The 20813-nt window shown below is 42.5% G+C and overlaps 1 protein-coding gene across 1 annotated transcript in view; it reads left to right on the plus strand.

Annotated features, from left to right (window-relative positions):
* The window catches only part of LOC134645273 (N-alpha-acetyltransferase 15, NatA auxiliary subunit-like), a 30076-nt gene extending 9537 nt beyond the window's left edge, over positions 1-20539 (plus strand). Inside the window, exons 8-20 of the mRNA XM_063498654.1 lie at positions 1631-1726; positions 2211-2317; positions 2404-2476; positions 2590-2759; positions 2847-2999; positions 3734-3862; positions 4162-4375; positions 9420-9613; positions 9688-9796; positions 12207-12305; positions 12402-12545; positions 19761-19858; positions 19938-20539. Coding sequence (XP_063354724.1) covers positions 1631-1726; positions 2211-2317; positions 2404-2476; positions 2590-2759; positions 2847-2999; positions 3734-3862; positions 4162-4375; positions 9420-9613; positions 9688-9796; positions 12207-12305; positions 12402-12545; positions 19761-19858; positions 19938-20147 — 1796 coding nt within the window. The 3' untranslated portion in view covers positions 20148-20539. The remainder of the gene's footprint in view (positions 1-1630; positions 1727-2210; positions 2318-2403; positions 2477-2589; positions 2760-2846; positions 3000-3733; positions 3863-4161; positions 4376-9419; positions 9614-9687; positions 9797-12206; positions 12306-12401; positions 12546-19760; positions 19859-19937) is intronic.
* Positions 20540-20813: the final 274 nt, after the last annotated feature.

Raw genomic sequence — 20813 nt, forward strand, 5'->3', positions numbered from 1 at the left:
TTAGAAAGCGACTGCTGCTCACTGACACAAGACAGATGCCAATTATCAGCACCGGAGAAGCGCCCGAGAAGACATCGTGAACGCTTCCTGGCCATCCAGTGTAGATGTCAGTGAAGCTGTTGGGAAGACAGCGTTGGAGAAACGTGAACATTTTATTTGTACTGTATAATCTGCAGATTCTGACAGAAATCTGCAACTATCCTTTGAAGCACCGCTCCTCTCTAAAACAGCAATAAGGATCATTATTAGGCCATATGTAAATAACAAAATAACTTTATAACTTAAAGCAAAACTGGGAAACGTAAAGTCCGAAGTCTTTATATTAAGGCCGTCAGTCAAACAGTACTGTTTGCTCTGGGTCTAAACAGAGCGCGTTGTGTGTGACGTCTTCTTTTGCGCATGCGGGCCGCTTTGAGCGTTCACACTAGAGCGCGTTTGCTGTCACATTTTATTTGTAGTGTGAACAAGCAGACAAAAAAATCGGATTTGATCAAAAAATCGGAATTGAGCATTAAGACCTGCAGTGTGAACGTAGCATAAGGGAGGATTCAGGGTCACCTGATCCAGCCCTAACTATATGCTTTAGCAACTGAAGACTTAAATTTCACCTTATTTTTTGCTGTGTGTCCTTCTCACTTCTCCACTGGTTGCACACTTTGTCCCAGTTAAAACCCCGTCTGCTTCTTTCACAGTGGGTGTCCTCCTACTGGGGTCAGGGTGGGGCTCCTGTGGGTACGCCTTTTAGCACTAACATTTTGTTCGCATTAAAACTTTCACATTTTGCACAATGACGGGTGTGCTGTATCACAAGCATGTGATACTGTGAAAATTACAATTTTTATTAACATTCCTACTACTCGTGGTCATTTAATGATTAATAACCGTTATAGATGAACATTGTTAATAAATGACATTAGAATAAGCACAAAACTGATTAAGAACTTCAATTTCACTTTAAATTTTCCATCTGTCTGCCTCGTGTCTTCAATGGTTGTACACGTTGATCCACTTTAAGACCATTCCTGGATGCTGTTTTGATACGATTTAATAAACTGAAGCCTCTTTCACAATCTGCACTGGATGCTTGAATGTAGCACAAATATCCACAAGCTGTGAGACGTGTTTGAGCTCCTCACATGTTCGTGTTGCTGCCACCATATCTGAGAATGTGATTGACCCGTGTTTTTGCCTCTTTATGTATTTGAATTCTGCATATTCACTGTTAATGACCTCCACAGGATGTGGGTGGTGTAGAATGGCTTCATACTTTTTTGCCAGTGAGCCCACGTCTGCTGCTCTATACTCCAAACTGATGTCTGAGCTCGTCCCAGTCTGTGTGTATCTGCTGATGCTATCAGCAGCATGGAGCCATGGCGCCTACTCTTTGTGCTATGATATTGTGGGGAATGTGGTCATAGCACACTCTTAGCCTCTTAACAACCATGTTCATCCCTTTATAGTTACAGTTTGTTGTCCTCTGTTGGCTGCGAGATAATGCACCATTTGACCACCAAACAAACTGAACTCAGCAGATATCCCGAGTGAGCAGAAGTTTGGATTGTCTGTGTGAATTTGTGATATTAACTGACCCCTGCAGCTTTAGTTGACCATTTTTCTCCTTTCTCTTCAGGCAGTTTAGAGGCGCGGCAGAAGATTTATGAAGCGTCCTGCATAAAGTTTCCTAAAGGCCTCGTTCCCCGAAGGCTGCCTCTCAACTTCCTCACTGGTAAACCTGGATTTTTGGCAAATACACCTTTTCTGTCTGTTATGTCTTTTATTTTATTAAATACCAAATCACAATGTTGTTATTCTCATACTTGTGTTTACTGCTTCTGTAAGGTGGTGTTTTTATTTTTTAAATAAAGAGAAAAAATTAGCTTATGGCTGTATCTGTGTCAGTGCGTAACATGATGGACCCAGCATGGTTTTATCAAATATGCACTGCCCCTGAAGTTTAGCGGTTTTGTCTTCTGTAAAATGTTGCCATCAACAGTTAGAATTCATCAAATAAGCTCACAGCAAACAGGAATGAATCAGCTACGGGTCAGAATAGGCTAAGCCGACACTCATAACCTGGGATTTGTTGTCTCTGTATTTGGTGCACTCAGAATTAGCATAAACAAACTGATAAGTCAGCTTATGAGTGTAACTCACATTTTAGTGACAGAGTAAACCTCACTGTGTGTTTGCTGTGTGTTTGTGCTGGCCAGGGGAGAGGTTTCGTCAGTCTCTGGACAGCTACCTGAGGATCAACTTCAGCAAAGGCTGTCCTCCCGTCTTCACCACCCTCAAATCCCTTTACAACGACAAAGAGAAAGTACGTTTGTGGTGTTTAAAACTTAGTCTGTTTTGAAAATGTTCTTTAAAATAAAGGGATAATAAAGTTGTTTTCTCTACATGCAGGTCACAGTTATTGAAGAATTAGTAGTTGGCTATGAAACCTGTTTAAAAAGCTGTCGAATGTTTAGTGAAAATGGTGAGTGCTAATTGGTTATAATGGTTTCCATCATCTCCAGTCTCCATTTATTTATTTGAATGTTTGTGACTTCAACCAAAGCTCAGTGACAGCTGTACTAAATGTATGCACAGATGATGGGAAGGAGGAACCCCCTACCACCCTGTTGTGGGTACAGTATTTCCTGGCACAGCACTTTGACTTCGTTGGCCAGCCACGCCTGGCTCTGGAGTTCATTAATGCAGCCATCGACAGCACACCTACGCTCATTGAGCTCTTCCTCATCAAAGCCAAGATCTACAAGGTGTGGTAGGAAGCTCTGCACACACAGGTGTTTTTGTTCACTGTGTGATCTTTCCATGTCTTTTAACCCAGCTCCTCTGCCCTCTAGCATGCAGGCAACATAAAAGAAGCAGCTCGGTGGATGGATGAGGCTCAGGCCCTGGACACTGCAGACCGCTTCATTAATTCCAAGTGTGCCAAGTACATGCTGAAGGCTGGCCTCATCAAGGAAGCAGAGGAGATGTGCTCCAAGTTCACACGAGTAAGCAGATGGCATGTTTGAAATGTTGCCAAAGTAATAAAACTCCAACATTGTGTCAGTGATCAAGAGGGAGGAGTCATTTGGACGGGGAATGAAAGTGTGAACCTGAGCTGGTGTTGTTTGGCCTTCCAGTTTGTACATAGCACTCAACAGCAAAGCCTATAATTGAAGTTAAGAGATTATATATCAGTGTCTCATGTGTGTGTGTGTGTGTGTGTGTGTGAATTGCATTGCCTTTTGCATCACTCTGTGACTAAGGAGCTTGGAAAGAAAAGCGTCTGGACTTCTTTAAGTTGCTTGAAGATGTTTCACCTCTCATCCGAGAAGCTTCTTCAGTTCTAAGAGTCAAATGGTGGAGAGTCCCAGATTTAAACCCCGTGGGAGTGTCCCCCTAAAGAGGGACAACTTAAAGAAGTCCAGACGCTTTTCTTTCCAAGCTCCTTAGACTACGATGACCTGGACGACTGAGAACCTTGACAGACATCACTCTGTGACACAACAAACCTGCTGTACAGGGTCAGTGCAGCTGTGACTGAAATGCTGTCAAGTTCAGCTCAAAGCTGAAAAGATCAAAGATGTGATCCGTCTGTTTGCATGAAGACAAAACACCAACCTCGTTATCTACATAAACCTTTTCTTCAGCTACACAGCTTCAGCTTAGCACCAGCACATATCATTTTCCTCAGTTTGTCTTCTGGTGGCACAAAGTAAGTTTGGAAGTTTGTGTATTTCAGGAAGGCACGTCGGCAGTGGATAACCTGAACGAGATGCAGTGCATGTGGTTCCAGACAGAATGTGCCTTGGCCTACAAGGCGATGAACAAGTACGGAGAGGCCCTGAAGAAGTGCCATGAAATTGAGAGAGTGAGTTCATTGTTCATATTCACACGTTCCACCCAGCTGCTAACGACAAACATTTAAATCTTTTCTACAGTATCCTCCTACCTCTCTAATTCAGGTGACAATCTCTGGCTTGAAGAAAAATAAAAGATTTCCAAAAACATCAGTAGATTACAGCACAGTGTTACCTTTCAAGTTCAGCTAATTTCCACAAAGTCTTAATCCCAAGTAATTGAGACGACCGAAAGTTATCATAAAGATCAGAAGTTTTCTGAGCCTAGCATACCTGCTGATCAAAGCTGCCCCCTTCTTCTCTTCATCAGCATTTTGTGGAGATCACTGATGACCAGTTTGACTTCCACACCTACTGCATGAGGAAGATGACGCTGCGCTCCTACGTGGACCTGCTGAAGCTGGAGGATGTCCTACGGCAGCACCCATTTTATTACAAAGCTGCTCGCACTGCAATACAGATCTACCTGACCCTGCACGACAAACCTCTGACTGATGACAGCAAGGAGAGCCAGGCAGACACGGGTCAGACTCTATGTGCATGTGCAGTACGACTTTTATTTACAAGTAGCTCTTTTAACGATGTTATGAACTGGTTCTTATATTTCTACCCTATCTGAGCACTCAACACACTTTACACAGCTTGCCTCATTCACCCAATCACACAGGCACTTTTTTGTTCTGCTCTGCTTTACTAAGTTCTTCCTGTCTACCATTCATACACATTCATACTCAGATGGATGTGTCGCAATGCAAATTTAGGCTTAGTTTGTTTCTAAGGATATTAGGCTTGCAGGGATTGAAGCACCAACCTTGGATAGATGGCTTGATATTTAGCTTCTGAAATACAGATTGTTAAAGAGTTAAAGATGATTTTAACTTTCAGAACACTCGTGGGGGGTCTTGGCTTTTTTAGTCTTTGCTTGCAAAGATGTGTAACTTTCATACCACTCAGAAAACAAAAATGGATGCATTTTCCTGCAGAACTTGTGTAAAACTATCTCTGTAATAACTAGTACATGAAAACAGCATTTTCAAATTTAGGACACTGCACAAAATGTAAAAAAAAAAAAAAAAAAACTGAACTAAAACGAACAAAAAAGCCATTACAGTTCTGAGTTTCAGAATTTGATATCCTTGAGTCTGTTCACAGACTTACATAGGGATAGTATTACCTGGGAAGAATTTCATCAACTGTATATCTTCAAACGCCGAGGTGCAGAACTGATAGGCATCAAATTTTCCTATTCAGTGTAACGTTCTTCGTCCTCTTTAGCTCCTAAACAGCACATGTTTGGCTTCATTAACAATTATGTGTAAAAATGTCAGGTACAAATCCACAAGCTTAGGCTGTGTTCTGCAGTACAGGCCTGCACACATAGCCAAAATCTTTGGCCTGGTGTCCTGTACAGGGATTAAGCCCGAGTTGTAGACAAAATGAAATTTTAAAACCAGTCTTTCAGTGTCTTTCATTGATTAAAATAGTGTCAAATTTGTCTTAGTCTGGAGTTAAATAATTCAATTTTTTGAATGAAGCCTGGAGCTATTCCAGTTCCAACTGAGGATTTAGATTAAACCTGTCCAGAGGCATGTGTAACTTCAGCTTAAAGGCTGTTTGCCACGTGGTGCATGGTGAAAATGGATTATCTTCATTATATCAATGGTGCTGGAAGAGCAGTACCACCAAGACCAGAGAACAAATCGCTACCAGGCAGGAGTCACCTGCTGAAGGAGTTTGAGCACACAGATTTTTGTGCCTGTTTCTGTATGTACACAGCTGAAATCTTTGGTTTGCTTCACGCAGAACTTTCATGTCACTCACTGAGCGAAACTCTGATGCCTTATGTTTTTTTACTACTTTTCACTTGGAGGTTTTTGGGATGTGGAATCTTCCATTGTGGAACAGCGTATTTGTGTGGTGCATTCAAATCAACTGTGTGAGGAAAAAAAAATAGTGCCCAAAGTCTGCAGTGCAGTACGTGCTCTGAGAAAGGACCACGTTAAGTCCACTACTGCTGTAGATCTGGCCACATTCAAGGTTACAGTTCTATGAATGTGGAAGCTTCCCTGGAGAAAGTGGCATTATTGATGGATGTCATATTCCCAAGTGATGCTGAGCTGTAAAGGAATTTTAAAAACTGGCTGTCAGTAAATGCAAAAGGTGTGTGCACTTCCACCATGCAGTTCCCCAACATTGTTGGATGTTGGAAAAGTTTGACCCATAATTCCTGGATTTTCCAAAACTCCTCCTTGTGTGCTGGTACAGGTTCAGTGGGCTCATTTTCTTGACTCTGCTCTGGTTCCTCTAACATCTGCATCTGCTTGGAGAGGTGGGATTGCAAAAAATGTCAGAGTTGTAAATATCTAAAAAAGTGAGTTTTGGGAAGACTGTAGTTTGCTGACAGCTGATCAAATGATGCTGAGTTGTTGTGTATTAAGAGATCTTTAAAATAAATAATACTGCTCTAAACCAGACCTGAAACAAACTGTCCAAAGCTGGAGGGAGGAGTAGGTGATTTGATAAGATGGGACTGAAGTGAGAAATTCTTAATATTGAAATGTCTCCTGAACTGATCGCACACCCTGAGGGAGTGCTGAACTATCGGGTTAGATGTGAAGTTGTCAATAGAGATTGACAGACCACGTGACTTTCACGCATTGCATGCCGGGAACTGGTGGCAAAACAATCCAAGTACCGCATCAAATGCAAGCATTTGCAGCACCGCAAAACGTTCATTCTCCAGTTTCAATGCCTTCTTGCTTTTTCTTTGCTCCCCAAAAAAGGAATGTACAAAACGAAGGAGAACAATGCCGTACAAAGACAGACTCAACGAAAAGGCAAAGAAAAGGTACGAGGAAAAAATCAAAGGAGTGAAAGGGTCAGACCCTTAGGAGCACACAGAGTGATCAAAAGACGTCAGCGTGCTGCTCAACTTTCACCACGCTCATATTTATAATTATACGGTTCTTGGAGTGAGTGCATACACTCATGAAGTTTAGTAACTTCAGGTCACTGCAGCAAGCCCACGTACAGTTTACCGACGGATGGGTACAGGACCTTGAAATGCACCGTGTAGAACACAAGACCATCGTACGTATTGTAAGTTTACCAGTCTCACAAATCGTCTTCATAAATACACATTCGTTAACCGTTTATTAATATAACCTTTGAGCTCAACGGTAATTAATTAGTAGTGGAAATAATTTCTGGTACGCATTACAGAAATGTAGCAGTGACAATAATATTGTATGTTGTAATCGTACTGGGCAATTAGTGATACAAAAAACTGTTTTATCCTGTGAATAAAAGTATATGTTTTTGTCAATGTACCGTGGTAATAACAGAAGCGAAACGCAATATTCTGTCAGGACAATTCACTATTTATTCAAAGCTGAATATTTACTGTCCAGGCCATCCGTCGCCTCTTCGTGACTTCGGAGACATGGCTTGGACAATTTCTCTTCCACGCCGGAATCTGATAAAAACCAATCGCTTTACCCGTCGGCTTCACGCGGCTGTCGTTCGCCCGGCTTGTGCAGTTACATACAACAGCTTCTTGCCATTTTTTGTTTCTTTTTATCGCTGTGTGACTGATTTCAATTGAAAGCCTGCTTGCGCTAGTACCTCTTGCCACGGATACCCACAATGCTTTGCGGTTTTACCCCTCAATGACGTCACATTTTCAATCTCTATGGATAAAGGAAGAGAAGAACCCAGAAAGGAGGCAAGAGAAATGCCCTGAGTTGAGTCCAGCTCCATTGCCAGCCGAGTGGTGGGGCCCACACCCTCCCCAGATTTTAACCAGCAGATCAGAGAACGAATGTTGGCAGCCCAGTAGTAAAAGCGAGGAGTTGGGGAGTGCCAGACCCCCTTCAGTGTTAGGTTTCTGTAAATGCTCCTTAGCTACTCGAGGTTGTTGGTATGGGATTAAAACCGTACGTCACCTGACCATAACTGAAGCACAGACAGTGAGTCCAGGCCCATTGAAGGAGTATAAATAGGATGCTTTAGAGAAGAAAGGGTAAAGGTGCTGTTGCTCAGAAAGGCAGCCTGTCTCTGTTACTGTGCGGGCAGCACAGTAGGGTGGTTGTCAATGTATCGCCGGGCCTCTTCAACAGAGCGTAGTCACCTCCTCTCTCCTCCGGCCAAGGTGATACGGGGACGAGCAGGATACACCAACGAAGGCCTCAGGCCTCGTTTATAAACCTCTGCCATCACCTCTCTATACTCAGCCCTGTGGTTCAAGGTTTCAGGGCAATAATCCTCCATGAGAACACCCCTCCGACACGCCTCCCTGATGAGCAAGCGGAGAATCACTGCTTGTGGTCGGTCACCTGGGTTCGGCTTCAGCGCTAAGGTATCGTGAGCTCTGTCAGTTTCTGGAGGCGATGGGAGTACATCACCTCCGAAGACTTCACTCAGGGCAGCGGCGAGAAAGTCAGTTGGTTGGCCGCATTCAGTGGATTCTACTAAGCCAAGTATTCGTAGGTTTTTCCGACGGCTGCGGCCTTCTAGGTCGACAGCTCTGTTCCTACGTTTACTCTGTACTTTTCCCGTGATCCACGTCTAGTCGCTCTTGTCTCTATGTTCCCCCTGTTACTGAATCAGTCGTCTCATTGTAAGGCCCGTGTCTCTGAGTCTGTGTCCTTGCATATGTGTCGTGTTCCTGTTTTACTTTGATAGTCTGTGTGCTATGTCAGTGTATCCTGCTTTGCTTCCTGTGTGTTGTTACATTGGATTAGCCCCAGCTGTGCCTGATGTTTCCATTCCCTCATTACTCCCGGTGTGTTTCTCTGTTAGTTGTCGCGTCGTACCCTCTCTATGCTGTGTTTCTTCCCTCCGTGTTCCAACTAATTCTAGTTCTCAGTTTCTGGTTTATTTTCTAGTTTTCTGTTTTCGAGTTTTGTTTTGCACTGCTAATAGTGACTTCCAGCCATAAAGCTGCTGCTTTCATGCACCCTGCCTGCCACACGGCATGACAGTAGGTGCAAATGATTTTCTGTATCTCCCCGTCTTACAACAGAGAGATGAGTCTGTCAGTACTGATGTTTTTTGTTCCATAAAGATGTGAAGATCAGAGTTATTCAGGATGTTCCTTTTTCCACCACCACAGCGTCTCCAGTCTGGCTCTACCTACAGAGCTTTCTTCACTGTTTTTTCACTGACTGCAGTATAGAACAGCACACTTGCCACCACAGGCTGATACAACATCTGCAGCAGTTTACTGCAAACATCAAGATATCTTAGTTTCTATAACAAAAAGAGGTGACTCCATACTGTTCCAATCTATGCATTCAAAGCAGGCCCGAAGTGCTTTGAGCACTCCAGGAGAGTAGAAAAGCGCTATATAAGAATCAGTCTATTTACCATTTAGAGCCTCAATAGCATCGGGTGTCCACTTGTTGACTGTGAGTTTAGTAGGAGGCTGCCTCTGCACACAGGGTTTGTAACGTGTGCTGAAAAACCAAGTTGTGGTCTCTTCTGTCTTCAGACGTAGCAGACATGCAAAGCTGGAGTATAAGGCACTGCATTATGTTGTAACACTGGTTTTCTCTTTCTTCTCTATAGAAAATCTGACAGACAAGGAGCTGAAGAAACTGCGCAATAAACAGCGAAGAGCACAGAAGAAGGCCCAGTTAGAAGAGGAGAAGAAGAACGCAGAGAAGGAAAAGCAGCTCAAGAACCAGAAGAAGAAGAAGGAAGATGATGACGAAGAGATTGGAGGGCCTAAAGAGGAGCTAATACCAGATAAACTGGCCAAGGTGGGCAGATGTTTGCAGCTGGTGCAGCTGCCCTCAGTCATACACGTTACTAATGAAACAACTCCTCCTTCCAGCCGGAGAATCCTTTGGATGAAGCAGTCAAGTTCTTGATCCCACTTAAGAACCTGGTGCGGAAAAAGGTTGAGACTCATCTGCTGGCTTTTGAGATCTACTTCAGGAAAGGTGAGACGGGCTTCAGCACAAAGACTCATCTCAGTTTGTACTGTTGTATTGCTATTCCGGTGCCTAAATCCATACTAGGTGTTCCAGAAGTATCTTTGGCTTATTGTCACAGTAACATGACGTGCAGGTGTGGGTTTAGTGTGGAGCAGTATTTGCTTTGATGCTGCAGGGTTTAACTCTGTAGATGAAGAGGGAAAGTGTGGATGAGGGCATGCAGATGAGAGTCTGCATGACCTCTTTGTTTCTTAGGGACAGCCTAGTTGTTGGAGATGGGAATCATCAGACACCCCACCATACAAAAGCGTAACAGTGCTTCACTCACAATTTAGTATTATTGCTGTCTGCATTTATAAATTAGACAGCTTTATTTGCAAACCTTCCAAACTCTTTCTAAGAGTGATTGCAGTCAGACTGTGACTGTTTGCAGAAAGGTTGCGTGCTGTCAGGTGAGTTAAGACGACTCTTTATTGTCATAAACTTTCCCGCGTCAGCACTAAGCACAACTAAACACAACACAGTAGACTTCAAACTGTATTTTTTAAAATGTGTAAAAAAGGAAGGACTTAGTAAATAAAATAATGATTGTTTATTGGAAACTATTATTGCCCCCCCAAAAAGTGGGCAGACCACTTGATTTAGTATGCTCTTTGAGTTCCTGGTGTGGGAAACTCGCGAGGTATGTAGATGGGTCTGCATTTAGTCAAATATTCTAAATCCAGGGAGCAGTGGCTGTCTACAGTCTGTGTTTTTACACCAGCTGTTGTTGATGTAGATGCATGAACCCCCTCCTCTGTCCGGAAGTCTGGAATTAAAGGCTGCAGCCACGTCTCTGTGAGTAGTGTAATGCTGCTGTCCTGTACACAGTTGTCGACTGCAGTCTGTAATCTCAGTTTGTCGATTTTGCTGGTTATGGACCGGATGTTGGAGAGGAAAATACTCAGAGGTATCTTAATTGGTTGTTTCTTTAGCCGTGCTAGCGGGCCCACTCTGCAGCCTCTCCTTCTTTGTTTCCGTTTCCTCTTGGGCTTGCGGCTGGGGAGAACCATCCACGGAGTCCCTGGAGTTCTTATTATGTCCTCCGGAATGCCGTGAAGTGGTGGTAGTCCAACGAAATGTTCCTCACTTAATAAACCAAACTCACATGAACCCTCTTTTCAGTAGTAGAGTTATCCCAGAGTGTTTTAACCTATTATATCGAGCGTGCTTTTATGGATACAGTAAAATAAAAATAGCATGGTGAAGGTAGCAACTTAGATTCACTTCAAGTTTTATTTATATAGTGCAACTTTTCAAAAAAAAAAAAAAGAAGACGAAAAGGTAAAGAACGTACTGTGTCAGAGGGAAACCCCTGACAATCGGATGACTATTTATGAGAAGGAAAAGGAAGAAATACCATTTTAACAGGAAGAATCTTCCAGCAGAGCTATAACAGGGAGGGGCACGCATCGACCACGGCCCGTTGGAGGTGAGGGGAAGGAGAACAGAACAGAGGGAGACCAGATCAGAGGCACGCTGTTTGGGGCTGTGCACCAATCTAGTTCAGGGATTACCAACACAACAGACACAAATCACCTCACACCCACAGCTCCATACAGCCGCCTTGGCGAGGAAGGTGCACCACACAGGCCGCTCTGACTCCCATGTCCCTACCCTTTCTCTGACTGCTGTTGAAGTTCTTCTGGAGGATGAACTCGAAGTTCTCATGGTCCATGGCCTCTGAAATGCCACGCTGGTACTGCAGTGCACTTGTTCCCTCACTATATTTGTGGGTACACCATGCCTGTCAAACATCCTGTCCTGCTACCTGATCTAACTTCCTGGTGTTTTTCACCAGTTCCTTCCAGAATCTCCCCCAGCAACGGCACAAATCAAAGCACAGTAGGACACATTCCCCAACCTAGAGGTGCAGAGAAACATCTACCTGATGGTATCTCTCACCTTCATGCTCCTTCAGGCTCAGGCTCCCCATTAGAAAGGTGATGTGTCAGGTCTCGAGCTTATTTCAGTAGCCAGGGATCAGACTGCAAGGGCCTCAACTGTTGACCACAACCCAATTCACATACTCGGGTGGTGAGCCCCAAGAAGGCGGGCCCATGTTGCTAATTTGTGCTGCACCTTAACATGACTCTATGGGCTAAGGCTCTGCCACTAGGCCCTCTCCTTCATGGCCTGGTTCCAGAGTGAGGTGGAGATGATGGTCACCTGAATGAGAATCTGAAAGGCACAGAAGAGCACTAGGATGGAAGAGAGGCAGATTGACTCATGGAAAACGAGAAACTTTTGAGAAAGAGATGTAATAATAACTAGCAGCCTGAACATCTAGAAATGAAGGTAGATGGATGAATTCAGAGTTCGACTTTTTTACATTCTGCAAAAATGACAAAAACGTTGTCCCTCTGTCTTTCTCCAGAGAAGTACCTGCTGATGCTGCAGTCCATAAAGAGGGCTGTTAACATAGAACCTTTGAATCCATGGCTGCATCAGTGTCTTGTCCGCTTTTTCAAAGGAGGTAAGTGTGACCTTCTGTGAGCTACGTGAACTGCTGTGATTGTCTCTGGGTATCACCGTTTAAAGCTTCACTGGGCTCTGTCTTATATACTTGCAGTGAGTGAGAGCACGGATCTGGCAGAGGCAGTGAGAACGGTGCTGAAGCATGAGATCTCCAGGCTGTTTGGAGACAGCAGTCCTCAGAGCTTCAACAAGAACTACCTGAGCCAACACTCCAACTCCATCCCACACAGACTGGCTGGTACGCAAACCTGGTGGTGAATGTTATGACCCGCTGTGGGGTCAGACACTGTGGGGTCAAACACTGTGGGCTCAGACACTGTGGGGTCAGACGCTGTGGGGTCAGACGCTGTGGGGTCAGACGCTGTGGGGTCAGACGCTGTGGGGTCAGACGCTTAGTCGACGATTAGTCCTCCGGGTTTTCTGAAGCTGCTGTTTTACTCATTTTCACTTCAGTCTTGAGCATTTTCAGACGAATGTCGTATATTTTAGTTAAAGTTGCTAATTTTTTGAGTTTATTGGAAAAGGGATATAGGATCATAAATACACACAGTGCGTAATTCATATGTAATTGCATTTGTATGCAGCACACCAAAGACGAAGGGTTTCAAAGTGTTCTCGTGCTAATTTAAAATCAGGCCTGCACCTTTAGACTCAAGATATGAAGGATCATGTATTGCTAATGTATTCCTGATGTTGTTTTACTCACTTATTGTTAGCAGATTAAATATGCGACTCTCTGGGCAGCTGACAGCAGGTTGCTAAACAAGAATAGCTGGTTATAAGCCGATATTGCTCTTAGCTTATAAACCCTATAAAACTAGCATTCTGCCAGCTAATGTTACCCTTTTTTTGGTATCTAAAAATTAAACTTTGCCCCTGATAAACAGTTTAATTACATTCTCACACCATATTAGAGTTTACTCACCAAGCATCAGAGTCCAACAAAGTTAATTTCACTTCAAAGACTTTTCACTAATACCAGCTAACAGAGGCTAACAGTAGCTAACAGAGGCTAACAGTAGCTAACAGAGGCTAATAGTAGCCCTTACTAAGAGTTCAGGATATTTTCAACAACCTGCCTCTGTATTGCTGTCATCAGTCAGAAATGAGCTTCTCTGACTTCTCTGTTCATACCTGTTTACTGATGTTGAAGAGCCGGTCACACCAAGAACAGCTGTAAACGCGTCTCGCTCCCAGGTCTCCCCATGTGCTTCAGAAAAACCCTGAAACATGCTGAGTTTTGTACATGACCAGAAAGAGTGATTCAAGTTGCCAGTGACAGATTTGCATGTCTGATAGACAGGTGAGATGTTGGGGTTATGAAACCTTTCTGTGGAGTAATGTGGCATCCACTGATAAGGAGACTTATCAGCGTCAGTATTGAATTTATTCATCCGTGGTGTCGAGTTGGGCACGTTTGTTTTTTAAAATATATAATCTCAAATTTTTAAGTACCAGAAAAAATCTTGATGCAGGGATTTTGTAAATATTCTCTAATTGTGTGAACGACACAAATTTCTTTTCTATCTAAAGATCCCAAATGTTACACATGCCTTTCTTTTTACAGACTGTGAGTTTAGGTCAGTTTTCCAGTTAGTTTCAAAGAATGATTTCCACAAATTAGAGCATCATAAAGTACATATTGGCAGCCTTAATGTATTGTTTTGTCTATCCATCAGATTCTCAGTGTATTTAATAATAACAAACCTGTTACTAAAATATGATTTAACTTGAGTAGGTTGATGGAGATCGGCAAGCAATGTTGTTTTATTCTTGCGGGATAGTTGTTCATACGCAGCCACGCTGGGCAGATGTGCAGTGTGGACCGTTTTTCCACCATGTGAGGATAGACAATCCCAAGGGAAAAAAGCCAACTTCCTTGGATTCTGGCAGATAACATTTTGAAATTCTGACTTCTTTGTAATTTTCCACTCTCAATCACTGTGTAACAAGGAATTGGCCAAATAGGTGGCAAAAATGTGGCAGAACAATAATTTTAGTTAATTATTTTAATTTGACATCCTCGTACCAGAGAAACTAGAAGGGACTTCCAGGATGTCCCGCTTTGCTTGCTCTCTTATTTTGCCAAATCAGCTGTGGAAGGTTCTTCTGGATTGTCTATCGTGATTCCCGTCCATCCCTGTTATGAAAGAGACGGACTGTAAATAAGTAACATCCACCTAAGAGGAGACTGGCATACATTTGCTTACCTCCATTTATAGAAAAACCAGAAACTGATTTCGTGTTAAGAGAGAGGGGACTTTGTGGATTAGAAACATGTCAAAGAATATCATCACGAGATTATCTCAACTGCATGTAATGTAGTTCTGTAGCAAATAAAGGAAGAAAAGAGGACAACCTTTGTTAGAATAGATCGTTATTGTCACTGTTACAAGAACAGTGAGCAACAGTTTGGCATCTCTCTGTTAGCAGTATGTAAAATGACTTTAGAATATAAGATCCACAGATATATACATGTTGTATACAGTCGTGATGTGTACCAATCTATTCTATAAATGTGGGTCCAAAACCAAACTTAAAGGGTGCGTCATGTAGAACGGTTCTATTTCATTGAATGACTGATTCCACTGTTTGTTCTGCATACAAAATGTTGACTAGGTGACACAAATTAAATAGGTGTGCCTGCCTGGCATAGAGCCAGTTTGGTCTGGATGGATAATGGTACTCAGACATTCTTTCAGTCTATTAACCAGTTTTTCTTTTGGCAGTAACAAAGTAGGACAACAGCTAAATATTTCATAGAATTCAGTGTTGAAGCCATCTGGTTACTGGCTTTATTATCTAAGTGGGAAGATATTATGGTTTGTATTTCTTTCAGCTCAGTGTGAGCATGTAAATTAGAAGCTGAATCATCAGATATTGTGGGGAGCACTAATAGCTCAAAGAATGCATCCCGAAGTTTATCTGGTTCACCTTGCAAATGGAAAACTTTTGCATAAAAATAATCAAAATCTCTGTTAGTTTTTTCCAGGATTGTCAGAAAACTGCCGTTTTGTCACTTTATCCTTTGTGTAACCTTAAATGCTCACGAATGCTTTAATTAACAGGCTAGTACTCAGTGGAGTTTAGCCCCAAACTCAGTGCTTCTGTGCACGTCTGCAGGAAAATGCACAGTTAATGTTTGTGTTTAGGACTCAAAAGCAGACACCTGAGGGCAGGCAGGTGAACTTATAGTGGGCAGTATATATATATTAGACTAGTAGTTCAATCTGAAAGGGTAACAATGGAAACCAGGAACTAAACAAACATCCACACTGGGGAATACAAGCTAACTAGAGATGGAAACGTGTACAAACCATAGGGCAGCAACAAGGAGGAAAAACAGGGATAAACAAAAGACAAAGACTGCAACTATAAATGCACAGAAGGTTTGGGATTGGGAAAGAGAGGAAACCTAAATAAAACAGGGAGACAAACATCACTGACAGAAACGTGACACAACAGGGCGAACACGAGGGAAATTATAATATAAAACCAGGCAGAAAGAATAGAATAGAGAACCATTTTCATGGTCTCAGAGAGAGTGGAATCAATAGAGATCGGATCCGTCAATCAGAAAGACTGATTTATCAGAGTTACCTTTCACTGAATATCTAATCTTCTCCAATTTTAGACGTGGTGTCACTGAGTGCTGGAGGGAGCTTAGTTGACTTCTGCTGAAGGAGAAGACGACGTCTTGCCAGTAAGGAAGTAAACGCCAAAATGTTTCATTGGTTAGAGGTAAACCAGTTGTAGTCAACTGGGAGCCAAAATATGGCAACATGGGGGAAGGTCACTGAAAGGATCTTTGACATGGTATCGAAATAATTCTGCCAAAAGCGAGTGAGTAGTGAGCAAGAGAAGAACACGGGTCAAGTTGCCGGATGGAGCGTGGCTTTTGTCGCAGTTATCAGTGACACTGGGATAGATTTGTGACAGTCGAGTTTTAGAGAAATGGACTCTGAACAGGACTTTAAACTGTATGAGTGAAAGCTGAGCACAGAGTGAACTTTGTGAAGAGCATTGTCCACCTGTCAGCTCCCAAATCTAGGCCGAGTTCACGTTCCCAAGCAGCCTTGACTTTAGTAACTGGCTTAAACTCCTCCCACTGCTGGCTCGGTGGTGTGGAGGGAAAAACAGTTTGTCACAACGTCTAATCTGGCGAGGAGGGAGATGGAATTCTTGAGAGAGATGTGGAAAACTGCAGAAAAGAGCATTTTGTAAAAACTAAAACATTTCTGCCGGGAGAAGTAAAGCATTTAGAAAGCATGAGAAACCAGCCTCTCATGCTGCACCACGTCTATAGATCTGAACCAAAATGAGATCTTGTGGATGGGGGGGTGCCATGATGCAAGGATTCCTTATACACTGCGAGCAGTACTGGGAACAGTTTATCCTGAATTTTTTTTTAAAGAATTCAACAGGGAAACAGGACCAGGAGACTTATTACTTTGCATGCTTCTCATGGCGACAGTGATTTCGCCATGGCGTCAGGTTTTTTTTAGCAGCATCCGAGTTTATCATGGAGAAATTGAGACTGTCTAGAAATAAACTAATTTCAGTGGAGATTTAGATTTATATAAACAGCATTAAATGAGTGAAAAACTTACTAGTGGTGCTAGTGTTACACACTGAAGGAAGACATGGTTCATCCAGGTGCACATGGAGGTTTATTGCACTGAAACACAGTTCAGTGTTACTGACGGCTTCCATTACAATAACTGGCCTGCGTTACTTTTGTGGGGGATTATTTTGCCAGTCACCCGTTCTGCCTGTTGGTCGTGTTCTCATCAGTGTCGTTTTCTCTGAGCCTTTGTCTTTTTTTCGTTTGTTAATTTTTGCTTCCTCAGGTTTGGTCATCTTGTTCAGAAACAATAATTCAGTAACACATTTGATGATTAAATGATGATTAAATGGCTTTATTCCATTGAAAATGTGAAAGTCAGGTGTGGTTTCCTGTACTCCAGTTGAGACCAACCTGAACCCCGTTCAGAGTTTGACAGCCTCCTCCAGAGTAATTCGAGGTGGATGTTTCTCACCCAGCATTGACAGCTGAGGTAAACAGTTCTGGGGTGGAGCTGGATCCGGTCCCAACAGTAGCAGACACCCGCTGGCTGTAAGGAAGACGACTCCCTTACTATTATTTATATTATCATTTTATAGTACTTTCAAGCACACCTTTCACTTTATTAAAGGCACTTTATCAAGCATCGCACTTTAACCATGGATTTGCACATAAGAAGTTTAATTATTTATTGAATATTTATTGGGAATTTTAAAATCAGTTGATAGTCTTGTTTCAGATCCTGCACAGCTGCTCCTCATCAAGGAATGTGGTGGTGTCTGTGAAAAGGAAAAGGAACGGTGATTGAGAGAAAATAAGCTTTACCAGTAAGAAGTAATGCAAACGTGTGTGAAAAATGTAGAATTAAAGGGGGTGCAAAGAAGTGATTGTAAGATGTGATGACTCACCTTTCCTTCCTGTGTTCTCGCCAAGGTGTTTGGGCAAATGTTTCTCGGGGGTCCAGACACCATTTAAAGGTTCCGGGAGAGACCGTGGGTTAAGGGAGTGTGGGGAATCTATTGTGCTTGGATTTTTGGGTTTTTATAATAAGGGCTTTGGTATAAGATTAAAGTGTCAAATATCTATTAATATGAAAGTGTGAAATGTATTTATATATTTATTTATTCAAATTGATGTATAATGTGGTGGAATTTAAGAATTTACCTGTGAGTGGAATAATGGTTTAGTCTGTGACAGCTGAAGGTACGTAAGGCTGCCAGTTGTCAGTAGATGGGAGTGAACTGTTTGTAAGGAGAGCTGTATGGCAAATTAATACTTGTTCCACTGCACTTGCCCTGGTCCATCTCACTGTGATTCCAGCCGCTAAGGGCCGCCCTGTTACACCAACCATGGTCATTGTGGGGTACCGTCTAAATGTCCCGTTTTTGATGTCTTGGCTACAACATGTTTGTCCTGTCCTACCCACCCTGGCTAGGATCATTCACGTGATAGGGGTTCGCATGTTGCAGTCAGCCGAGTTCTGTTTTCTAACTGTTGGTGGAAATTTTGTACACTGTAACCACTTAACACTGGTATATGTATAAGGGAAGAGTAACTATTTGTCTAAACACAACAGTAGCTTAGTGCCAAAAGTCAATTTTAAATGGTGTCTTTTGGCACTTTGCTTCTGGTCATTTGTTCCCATTTGTTTAAAATCTATGTGGAAGACAAGTTTGGCAGGCTTAAGATGATATTTTTGCACCAACATGGTCAAAGAGCTGAAACAAACAAGCAAACAAAAACAAAAGAAACCTGGAATATCTCGACACTGTGCTCCCTGTCCGTTATACAAACACAAAGCAGTTTGACTACACGTGAAACGGTTTTACGTTTGCCTTTGTCCAAACCTTAAATGTTCAAATGGACTTGTTCTTACATAGCTTTGTCTCCTCTAGCTGAGCACTCAAAGCACTTTATACAACTCTGCATGTTTTTCATATAAATATAATCCAGGTGATGTGGAATAACACTTGGATGTTATCTTTACTCCCCAGTAAGTGAACATTTTAGCAGCAGCTTAGCCCTCAAACGTTGCACACAAATGACTGCACACATTTTTAAGTTTAGTTACTAGTTTGCACTTGAACATAAATGCATTTGTAAAACTTTTGAGATCCCTCCCCTTACCATCAAGGGGCTTCTACTGATCCCTTTATATTTCAAAGATCATGTTATATGTTCATGTTAAATTAAAACGGCATCATGTCATATTTATGACTTTAAGTAAACTAAGTTTATCGATCATATTGTGAATTTTAGGGTGTTTGAGAGTAAAAAGGAAAAACTATGAGTACTCGTACATAGAATTGCTCAGGAAATCACTTTGGTCCCATAGAAATGAATGTAAAACAACAAACGTGTAATGCTAGTTTGCAACAGATGCTGTTTACAGACATTTTGAAATCAGGTTCTCTATAACCTGGTGGGTCGGTGTTCCCTTTAATATAATTCTTATATTTTAACTATACAATTGGAAATGCTATAATGTTAATAAACCCCTAAAACTCAATCATAAATACTTATTTTGTCAAATCTTACTTATAATTAGAAAAAAACATGTAAAATGAACAACTTCTTCAGGAAGTTAATTTTCAGTCATGGATTGGCCTCTGCAGAGCCTCAGACCTCATTATTGAAGTGCTCGTCTTGACAGAGAACAGAGCGAAACACATCCTGAGGTGGTGTTAGAATATCTTTTAAAAATAACTGTTTCTGAACCGTTTCATCTAAAACGAACTAGAAAGAAGCTCGCCACAGAGCGTTGGCTGTGTCGAATAACAAAGACGGTCATATTGCCTTTCATGCTCGTTCGAATTGTGCAGATTCTGTCAGTTCATACATGATGTTCAGTGCTGTGTTTGAAATCATTGTCTGTCTTTCGTCTCTCAGCTGCTAAGGTGATGGTTTACCTGGAGCCGTCTTCTGATAAGATGGCGTGTGAGATAGCTACAGCGCTGGACGAGTCGCTGGCTGGACGAAGCATTCAGGTTTGTGATGCTGTCAACAGTGATGTCACACAGCAGCTTTGTGTCCACAGTAGTTGACTTTGTGTGCGTTGTGCTGCAGATCTGTACCGAGGTCCTGGAGTCTTTGCGTGACGGCCAGCTAGGTGAGGGTCAGCAGAAGGCGGCTGAGGCCTATCGAGCTGCCTGCCATAAGATCTACCCCTACAGCCTGGCCTTCATGCCGCCTGATTACCAAGACAACAGCACCATAATCAGCTCTAATGGCGACCTGTCGGCAGGCGAGCACGATGACATTGCGAATGAAATGTGAGACGTGATGAGGAAGAGAAGCGAGCATGTTGCCACACGCCGTAGCCCCTCCCAACAAAAAACAAACTCCTGGGTTTTGGCTGCTTCAGACTCCCCGACATTGCACTGAACTGGATGGACTGAGTGCCACAGGAGACGCAGAGAACTTTTTTTAAACAAAACAACGTACTGTTGTTGAGTACATTTAAAAAAGAAAAACATGAATACGTTTTGGGAGGCTTGAAAGGATTCTGGGAGAAGTGGACCTTCGCTGGGTAAATGGCTTCTGTAAACACAGTCTAGGTTTTTTATAACTCCTGTGTTTTCATGCCATGTTCTTCTTGTTGGTGCATCTGCTTCTCAGATTTTTAAAAGTAATTTATATATTACAAACTGATGGATTAATAAAACAATGTTTGCAAAACTAAACAGTACTCGTGATGGCGTTAATGATTTTTGTGTGCTCAGGTAAGTAAACTGAGCAGTTCTCTGCTTACATCACATGCAGCCTAGTGCCATGATGTTTGTTTGTGTTGGCTGCCTCAACAAAACCTCAAACCCCAATCAGAGGTCATGGCTATGGATGCCCATTTCCACCACTAAAAAAAAAAAAAAAAAATGTCCATAACTCGAAATTTCGAGTTAGCTCTGTTGGGTCTGCGCTTCACAGGTCCCACTGGTTTAGACT

This window comes from Pelmatolapia mariae, linkage group LG2 (assembly GCF_036321145.2).
Source record: "Pelmatolapia mariae isolate MD_Pm_ZW linkage group LG2, Pm_UMD_F_2, whole genome shotgun sequence".
Taxonomy (NCBI): domain Eukaryota; kingdom Metazoa; phylum Chordata; class Actinopteri; order Cichliformes; family Cichlidae; genus Pelmatolapia; species Pelmatolapia mariae.